Source organism: Phyllostomus hastatus, unplaced genomic scaffold (assembly GCF_019186645.2).
Source record: "Phyllostomus hastatus isolate PE091 unplaced genomic scaffold, TTU_PhHast_1.1 phas_contig_40, whole genome shotgun sequence".
NCBI classification, from domain to species: domain Eukaryota; kingdom Metazoa; phylum Chordata; class Mammalia; order Chiroptera; family Phyllostomidae; genus Phyllostomus; species Phyllostomus hastatus.
The window spans coordinates 15249105-15259111 of NW_025333872.1; the positions used below are offsets into that span (position 1 = coordinate 15249105).

General features: G+C 44.8%; 1 protein-coding gene across 1 annotated transcript; it reads right to left on the reverse strand.

Annotated features, from left to right (window-relative positions):
- Positions 1 to 9655, reverse strand: LOC123821655 (glutathione S-transferase A2-like). The gene is made up of 6 exons (XM_045843269.1): positions 9569 to 9655; positions 7081 to 7132; positions 6132 to 6264; positions 3451 to 3592; positions 1185 to 1316; positions 1 to 281 (listed from the first exon to the last, which is right to left on the reverse strand). Exons 1-6 carry the CDS (start codon positions 9653 to 9655, stop codon positions 159 to 161), a joined length of 669 nt encoding a protein of 222 aa, XP_045699225.1. The 3' UTR covers positions 1 to 158.
- Between the last annotated feature and the right edge of the window lie 352 nt (positions 9656 to 10007).

The following is a 10007-nucleotide window of genomic DNA, read 5'->3' on the forward strand; positions in this document are numbered from 1 at the left end:
TTGTAACTAAATCTGCTCATAGGCATTTATTATTTAATTACTTGGAAAAACCTTATTATTCTCGTGACAGCCAAGGTTTAAATTTCAGTAGAGCACTTCACTGTTGAAATTTTCAGAAGATTGATCCTGCGCATGCCGGGTGTCCACGTCTGCTTTATTTAAATCTTGAAAATCTTCCTGGCCTGTTCCAATGCTTTCTCATCTAGGGGAGGCTTCCTCTGACTGCCAGGCTGCAGAAACTTCTTCACCGTAGGGAGGTTGCTGATCCTGGTTTTCAGGGCCTGCGATGCACAAGAGCACAGTCTCAGAGTGCAGACAAAACACCCGCCCTCCATCAGCACAAGCCAGGGAGTCCCAGACCCTCCTACACCACCACCATCTGAGTCACCTCCCTCAGCACCATCAAGAGGCTGGCAAACAGACAGCCAGCAAGACAGGAGGATGAGAGGAAGAGAACACAGCTCAACAGCACTCTCCCCGGAGACACGGTGAAGATTTTATTCAGTTCTCAGTCTTCCCCATCTCCCTCCCTACAGGGAAATCCTGTGGATTCATTGCTCTTGTTCATACAAGGAAGAGCAACACAGATAAAGGCTCCAAACTGGAAAAAATGAAGATATAAGAAAGTTAGGCAGTACTGAAGATATAAAATAAAAAAGCCATATTTTTATATATATATATATATAAAAGGAAATATAAAAGGAAAACCACAGGGATGGTCAAAACTAGCTTGCCCTCTGAGAGAGAGAAACAGGGAGAGAGAGGGCAGTGCGGAGAGAAACACAGTGTCTGAGAGAAGGAGGAGGAGCTGAGGGAAGGAACTCAGAGGAAGGACACCTGCTCACACAGACTCAGGTGACATAGACAGGACACATCTGGGAGAAAGAGAATCCAGAGGAAATGAGACAGATGCTGCAATGGGACAGGAGCCGAGGACAGAAATGCCAAGTCCTGGGTCCGTCTCATTGTGAAAGACAAACTGTTCTCCTTGGGGTAGCATCCACCTCCAGTTCCCTTGGCAAAACAAGATTCTTTTCCATGACTCAGACCTGGGCCTATGAGCAAATTTTTGGAGACCTGCAGGCAGTGATGTGGGTCATAACATCACCAGCCCAAGTGTCCAAATACTAGACTCCAAGACGGGAGATGCAGGCCTTCCCTCTGAGGGCTGTGACAGAGGTTACCTTCAGCAGAGGGAAGTTGGCCAGAAGGCTGGGGTCAATCTCTTCAACAGTGTAGATCAGTTCAACCAGGTGAATGTCAGCCTTGCTCACCCTGTTGCCTACCAGGTAGTCTTGTCCATGGCTCTTGAGCACCTGATGAATTGGAGGGATCAGATTATGAACACAAGCACAATCACATGGGTCACTGCTCCTGCCCAGGTCCTCCAGCCCAACTTCTTGCCTCTGCTACCTCACTGGGCTGGTGGGGGCATGAGAGCACATTCACTGGCCCTGGTTCAGTGAGACAGAGAGAAGCAGGGCTCTGCTGTTCTTTCCTCTCTTCACTTAAAGCACAAGCTACTGGTTATTCCCATTCCCACGTCACTGGGCTCCCGTGTGCATCTTCTACTGGCCCAGGGCTAGCTGTGGCTGCACCATGTCTCTCTGTGCCACACGCCCTGGTGACCCCGACGCTCTGCAATATCAGGACATGGATGGCTCTCCATGCTGTCCTGTCTCTCCCTCCCTTGGACAAAGTCGCCATCTCCATGACATCCTTCTTCAATCCTGAGCGGACTATTTCAGAATCTGCATTTCTCCTCTGTCTCCTCCCCTCATTTCCTGGTCTCTCTCTCTGGGACTTGATGTAAACCTGGGTCAACTTGAACTCACCATCTCCCTTACAGCATTGTCTCTGATTGCTAACCCACTTTTCTCTGTCAATAACAGTTGTGGAATACATAATAAACCATACGCAGAACTGCCTAGGGGTGACTGCACTGGTCTGGAACTACTTTTAAATGCATAAAAAATAATGTTTGATTAGAAAAGCAAGGGATTGGGAGATATATATGATTAATCAAACATAATTATAAAATGTTAATTTTTTAAACAAGGTGTTGGTATACATGAGTTTATTGTAAATCTTTTTCAGCTCTTTTGTGTTTGAGGTTCTCATGCTTAAATATTGGAGAAATATGTGATGCTGATTAAAAATTATTGCAGCAAAATGCAAATCATAGAGAAAAAACACATATGGCACCACCAACTAAAGATAATAACATTTGGGCAAATATGCTTTCAGATTATATATGCATACAGCAGAATGGATATATAATTAATGAATATACGTAAACATCAAATGCTATATTGTCATGTGCATTTTACATTCTTTACAAAGAGCCCCGTGTGACTATAGTATAGTAACAAAGTATAGTGTAGTATTATAGTTACTATAGTATAGTATAGTACAGTATAGTAATGTTATTATAATATAGTATAGTATAATATAGTTTTCAAAGTATAGATGGGCCTAAATTGCTATGTCCTTTAGCTCTCCATCATGTGAAATGTACCTAAACTCTTAGCACCACAATGGCCAGGACAGTATATTTTCTGGTAAGTATAAAATTCATTGCTTGTTGAGTAGAATCAGACACATAAGCAATGAATTAACATTTGCTCAGTGAATGAATGATTTAGTGCTTTAAAAAATGAGGGTGTCAGTATTAATTTTTTATTTACATGTAAGCTTCCTGGATCTCTTACAACTTTTTTCATGACTTTTATTTAGCATGATTTCAGAGTGTTTTGATCTTGAAATATTTTCCTTTTATCTTCAAAGAGAAGCATTAACTAAGATGTATTACATATAATGATAAGAATCTTTTCTTAGCTTTGCATGACTTTCCTCAAAAATCTGAGATCCATGTCCACAAAATTTGTACATTATTTGTTCCTTAGCATCTCTCCAGCTGTCTCCTCCTGGCCACCCCCACCCCACCCCCACCTTGTTGACATGCATCTCTCCCTTCTCTGAAACACTAGCCTGTTCTCCTGCTGGGCAGCTGGTCTCCTGTCTCCCTCACGTGCTGTCAGAACACTTTCTGACCAACGGCTTTCATTGAACTCCTCTTGGATGAAAAGCCCCTGTGCAGTGGGTCTCTGCGGGGTCTCCTCCATTGCTGGTGTGGCTCTCACAGCCTCCCACAGCCCACACTCTGACCATGACATGGAATGCCATCACATACACAGCTCTAAACTGGGTCCCAGCCAATGGAAATGTTCCTGGAAGATTATCGCTTGGGTGTAATAGACACACCCACACACACACAGCTGATTTCTGATTTCTGATTTCTGTAACATGCCCAGGGGGCCAGGGCACTAGCTACATCAGTGTTCAGGAGGGCTCTCGGGAAGCCAAGGTCAATGCCCCAGGCCTGCCCAGGCATGATTTCTCTTTGTCCTCTCTCATCTCAGTGCACCAAATGCTGAACAGCCCACCTACTTTTTCAAAGGCAGGGAAATAACGGTTTGTTGTTTTCTCTTTGATCTGGGTCATCTTGGCACCCTTTTGATCAGGTGGGCACAGTGGAAGAAGCAAGATCATTTCATACAAATCTGCTACACCTTCTGAATACATATCAACCCTGAAAGACAAAAATGACCCAATTGTCAATTGTCGCCCGACTTACAAATTACTCTTTAAGTCAGGGGCATCAGGAGGTGCAAGGTAAACCACTTCCACTGGGTGCATTTTCACATGCCACTCATTCAACTACAATTTTCACTTAACTTCAACATTTCATATCAAGGTAGGTATACACGTCTAAAACTTTTGTTATACACATGCCCAGATATAGGGCCAGAGAACAGCAGTGAGGTGTCCAGAGTCACGGGCACAGAGAAACTGGTGGGATCACTGCAAGTAACTACTGAGACTGGACCTAGGGTTTGCCACGCCTGCTGTGGTTTCTTCTGGGACTCACTCAGTGTGACTCAATGCTAAAGACCTGCCAGCTGAGTAATCTCCAGAGAGTCCCTGGCAGAGCCACCTCCGTCATGTCTCTCTCCCTCTCTCATCCTGTTGCATCGCCAGGCCATTTATATGCCCAGTGTTAGCAGTTCTTCCCACTACCTCCCCCAGAACACCGTTCCACAGCCCTCCCCGTGTACTGGTTCTGAGCTCTGGCTGTGTTTGCACTGCTCCAGATTCCCCCTAAAATTGCCCTGAACTGGTGCAATTCTTTTTTTTTAATATCCTCATGAGAGGACATTTTTATTTGCTTTTTTAAAGAGAAAGAGAGAGAGGGAGAGGAAGAAACATGGATGCAAGCATCAGTTGGTTGCCTCCATATGCACCCAGACTGAGGATCTGGATTGGAACAAGGGATGAACCCACAACTTACGTATATGCCCTGACTGGGAATCGAACTCACAACATTTTGGTTATGGGACAACACTGCACCCACTGAGTCACACTGGCCAGAACTGGTGCAATTCTTTATATAACTCCAATCATTGCCTATTATAGAGAACTTTTACTTACTTTTGTTCCAAATTGGGTTTTCTGCAATACTTATAAATATATCAGTTTTATTGAAATACTATATTCACAAACCATGATTATCACTCTTTAAAATGTAGTGTTCAGTAGCTTTTAGTACATTCTGAAATCACCACATTCCAATTCCAAAACCCTTCTATCACACGCAAAGAAGATCCTGTGCCCTTGGCTGTCATTCCCCATGTCCCTTAAACTCCTGCCCCAGCAATTACACAGCCACTCACTGTTTATGCGGGTTTAAATATCTGGACATTTTATAGGTGTGGAATCATTCTACATGGCCTTTTGTGTGAGGTTTCTTTCATTTTGGATAATATTTTCAAAGTTCATTCATGTTGTCACATGCATCAGGGTTTTATTCCTCTCTATGCCTGAATTACATGTGATTGTGTACGTATACCACCCTTTGTTCACCCACTCATCAGTTGATGACTATTGTTTGCTGCTTCCACTTTTTGAATATCATGAGCAATGCTTCCATGAACGTTTGTGTGCATATTGGGGCAGGGCATCAAGATGTAGATGTCATTTGACCTGCAAGCTGAACTGAGGCAACTGGAGGTGCCCACTCCCTCCCCTGGGCTTAGAAGGTGCTCTCCACGTGTCTTTTCCAGCTAGAAGCTGGCCAAGGACACAGCCTTGAAAAAGGAATATAGTGACAAGATCATCTGGACTGGGTACGTGACACAGTTAAGGCCTCTCTATAACCTCTTAAGATTCTGGAAAGTGGGTTCAGAAAGCTAGTCATCTTGTGGGTCACCCAAGGGAGGCCTCATAACTAAGTTCTCTTGTTTACTAAACCCACCACCAACCAATACGGACTGGTCTGCCTTGCTCTTCAGCCTCTCCCTGCCCTCCAGGTACTAGGGCCAGTGTCAGATCTCATGTGAGGGCTCCTGAGGAGGTTTGTGAAGCAACGGTACCAGTTTTAGTGTGTATGTGTTTTTTATTCTCTTGGGTACATTCCTACTAGTGGAGGTGCTAACATATGGTAACTCTATGTTGAACTTCCTGAGTAACGGCCAACAGTTCCTCACAAGACTTTAGTTTCAATCATGTGGTCCCATCACCATGGGAAGGAGAACCCCCCACCCCACCCCCAGATGTGGTTGTATGGAATGAATCTGGCTGCTTCAGTTCTGTCTCCAAATGTGCAAGGTGACCCAGCCTCTGGAGGACCAGCCTCTGCTCCCCCTTGTCAAGGGGCCAGTCCACACAACTAGCTGATAGGTTAGACTCCCAGTAAGTATTCTAGTAATTTCTGGAACTTGAAAATTCACTCCTTTGGATCTTCCCTTCCCCAGCCTTATCATCCTAAAGCCTGAGCACCTGGAGTCCAGGCTGCACCATCCTCCTGGTTTCCTAGTTCATCAGTGTTTGGAAACCTCTGTCACTCCCCTGAGCTGTGCCGTGGACTGAGGCTTCTCCCATGCTCCCACTTGCCTGACTCCGCCTCAGGCGGATCCCTCATCCTCATGCTCCCTGCTGGACTGGACCTCAGTCTGTGCCTCCAAGGCCCGTGCTGCTGCTGGTCATGATCCCTGACACAACCTGCTCATTCACAGAAGAATCTGAACAGTTCCTATTCATTGTTGAGGGGGGAAACATAAAAAGTACCATACAGGGCTCTCTCCTTCATGTCTTTCCCATGGAGGTTGTGTTTGGCGGCAATGTAGTTGAGGATGGTTCTGGTCTGCACCAGCTTCATCCCATCGATTTCGACCATTGGCACTTGCTGGAACAGCAGATACCCATCTTTAGAAAGAAAAAGAAAAAGTAGAGTGAAATGCTTCATAGAGCACACACTCTTGTAGGATGAAAATATGTTTGTTGAAATTATCTGGTACCACTTTAACAGGATAGCATTTTGTTTTTAGTTTTTTATAGTCCTTCTTTTTCTTATCAATCTGTCTTTTACTTTTTAATTTATTATTTCCCATCACATATCTAGTAGATCCCTTGTTATTTCATGTCGATTTTTCCCATGGATAATTTAGGAAGAAGTTGGCGACAGACTGCAGCAGGCTGCCAGCCAGATGACATTTCAAATGGGGAGTTCCGGAAGTAACTCTCACAGTGTTCATGGCATTTAAGGTGGGTTTGGGAGCTATTTTTATGCAGGAGTTTATCTCCCTGTACTTTGATATTTGCAATACTGCTGGGATATTACCTTGTCAAACCTGTCAGAGAAAGGGCTCAAGGTACTGCTGTGCCTGTGTCTGCTCTTGTCACCCTGATGCATGTCTGAGTGCCTGTGGACAGGCAGACTGTGTGGGGTCCTGAACTGGTGCAGTTCACTCACAGTGTAGAAAAGTGGGAGAAGCAAAGAAGGGGCATTCCAGGACCGGAGATGGTTCAGCTAGCAAACACTCAGAGTCCAAGCCCTAGCCCTGAGTAAGTTGTAAGACCTGCTCAAAGAGCCCTACTCCTTACACTTGGAACCACTTTTCGTCCTCTCCACACACCCCACCTGGCTCCACTGTGCACGCACATAGGCAATGCCTAGTGTTCAAACCTCATTATGGACTTTACAGACACCCTCACCAGAGCAGTTTAGACACTTCCTCTTACCGTTCCTTAACTTTTCCAAGTCTTCCGGAGTTTCCAAAAACTTCTCTTCAAACTGGAAAGCAGAAACAGTAAAGGAGTTCTTGTTACTCTTTAGCATTATAGGACTCTCAGCCTTGAATGACCTCTGTCTGGTACAGAACGTGGAGGAGGTAAGCTCTCAGAGTTTGGCAGGCACATGGAGCAGTGCCATCCCGGCCATTTGTGAATCTGGGTAAGAGCCACCAGGAACAGAGTGTGGGTCGCAGCACATAACTGCTCCTCTTTGGAGGTTCCATTCACCTCCACCCTGCCCTTCTCTCTGTCAGTGATGAGGTCGTGATTGGGGAGGAGAGTGTTATTCGAAGGAAGGGACTGCAAAGTTCTGCTAGTTATGGAGTTTTAACATCTCGGGAAAGCCTTTGTCTCCACGTGAGACAGGGCAGTGTGTGCGCCTCAGTGTGGGGCAATGACCATCTGAGACGCTGCCACCAGAGGCCTCTGCTGCCATTTTATTTTGTAGTTTGAAAGAGGTACTTTATGGTAAAAGTTTTGGAATTTTTGGTTTCTAACTTTCTCAGAGGAACACTGTCTTATGGATCCACATAATTCCATAGCAAGAAACCATATAGAGAATGAGTTACTTGTGCAGCAATTTATAAAGCTCCTAGTTCAAGATAAACAAGGAATGATGGGTGGTCACTAGGGAAGGGTGGCCAGGGTAGGAAAGGGTTGGCTGGTGCGATGTTGCTTGTGAGGCCGATGGAGATGGAAAAATAGGAGCGGAAAGGTCAGCTTTTGGCACAGAGAACCCAGAAGTCCTGATGGAGAGCTTCTGATAAGTCGTAGCCCCACACCCTCCCCAGTCGAGCTGGGACGCAGGAGAGGCAGCCTGGGGTGCTCTCCACCTCACTCTGACCCACCCTCCTGTGCTGAACTCATCCTGCCCAGAGGCCCTGAACACGTCCCCAAACCCCAAAGCTGAAGTCTGCACCATAGTGAAACTGTGGGTTATTGGTTTATGAAGAGAAGAAGAAAAGCTGGATGGCACTATTTGTATTTGTGTGTGTGTGCTCATTTCTTCATGAAATTACTAAAGGGCCAGATGAAGTCCTATGCACTCACTAAGCAATCCAGAAAGTACATATAATCCAAGGCTTAGGCACACACGTGACTCTGGAGGGATAGCACATGAAGGGAGCGCACTGGAAGTGCCCGTCACTCAAGACCACCTCACCTGAGCCCCTCTTGTACTGCTCTACTGTGACAGACAAGGTCTCCTGAGTTCATCCATGACTCCCTCCCCAGGAAGATGCTCCTCAGAGATGCTGGGTCTCTCTGTTCTGGACTGGGAGGATTTTCTCATTGACTCCTCTAGAGGGCGCAGGTGTGGTCCTAGGTGCTGCCATCCCTCCTTTGAATCACCCATGTACTTGTCTACATCCTGCCTGGAATGTAAGCTTCCTGAGTGCAGGGGCCTTGTCTGTCTCCCTCACCCCTGGGTCCCCAGGACCTACCACAGAACCTGGAACTTGAGGCTGCCCAATGGATTTGCTGCTGAGTGTGTGTATTGAGTCTTTAACAGGCAGTTTCTTACAGTCTGCTCCTCCCCATATTTGCTATTGTATCTGAATTTTAATTACATTGTATTCTAATATTGTGTATTTTTATCTTTTTATTATGGGAATTTCTAGCTTGTACAAAAAATAGAAGTACAAAGATCCTCTTTGTATCCAACACCCAGCTTCAATAATTATCACTCAAGCCAATCTTGTGTCTTCTGTATGCCCACCCACTCTCCCCATCTTGGGAAAATTTGAAATAAATCCCATATAAAACATCATATCATACTTAAATACTTCAATGTGTATTTCTATAACATAAGAACTATTTTTAAAAATAACCACAAGGCCTGGTTGGTGTGGTTCATTGGGTTGAGTGCTGGCCTGTGGTTTCACCAGTTAGATTCCCAGTCAGGGCACAGGCCTGGGTTTCCAGCCAGGTCCCCAGTTGGGGGCGTGTGAGAGGCAACCAATCAATGTTTCTCTCCCTCTCTTTCTGCCTCCCTTCCCCTCTCTCTGAAAAGAAATAAATAAAATCCTTATAAATAAATAAATAAAACCATAATATCACACTAAAGTGACAACTAAAAAATTAACAATAATTTTAATATCATCTAATATTCAATCAATAATCAGCTAATTGTATAAAAGTCATAAATATTTTATTGTTTATTGAAATTCAAATCAAAATAAGGTTTATGAATTATGATTAGCTGCTGTTTCTTTTGTTTCCTTTAAAAATTTCTTTTAATTTTTCTGTACTCTTACATGGGCAGGATTTACTTTTAATCTTTATTGATAAAATAGTCCAATTCTTTTATATACATAATATTGCTATTTAAGGCAAAACCATTTACAGACCATCTAGTATGGAAGTCTCCCAGCTTATGTGAGAAAGTACTTTGATACAATTTCAGATCCAGCTTAAACTGGCAGAACCCAGGACTGACCTCGACTCCAGCTGCAGCCAGGAGCCAGCGGATGGGCTCCATACGGCCTCGTCCATTGAAGTAGTGCAGCTTGGGCTTTCCCGCCATGGTTTCTGTAAAATGAATGGATGGATGGATGGATGAATGGATGAATGGATGAATGAATGAATGGATGAATGAATGAATGAATGAATGAATGAACGAACGAACTAACAAGACCACAGAACCAAAGTGTATTTTATGATGTTCATTCAAACAGAAGAATGAAGCGTCTGCCTTCTTCATGGCTGGGTTGGCAAAGTCCCACGGAGGTCTTCGCGCTCCGTATTCTCACCCAATAGTGGCCATCTGTGTGAGATTGCACCAGGTGAGTCCCAGCCTGCCATTTTCCTCACTCTGAGGATAAAATAGAGCAGCCTGGACCCCACACAGGTCCAGGGGGCCTGTGAGGGGCCTTGAA

What these genes read in the sequence shown, in the direction of transcription:
- LOC123821655 (XM_045843269.1), bottom strand. Translation starts at nt 9,655, where the DNA reads ATGGCGGGAAAGCCCAAGCTGCACTACTTCAATGGACGAGGCCGTATG. An exon ending in GACATGAAGGAGAGAGCCCT is followed by an intron (nt 3,593 to 6,131) that starts GTATGGTACTTT and finishes TTTGTCTTTCAG; the next exon opens with GGTTGATATGTATTCAGAAG. An exon ending in CCAACTTCCCTCTGCTGAAG is followed by an intron (nt 282 to 1,184) that starts GTAACCTCTGTC and finishes TGTGCATCGCAG; the next exon opens with GCCCTGAAAACCAGGATCAG.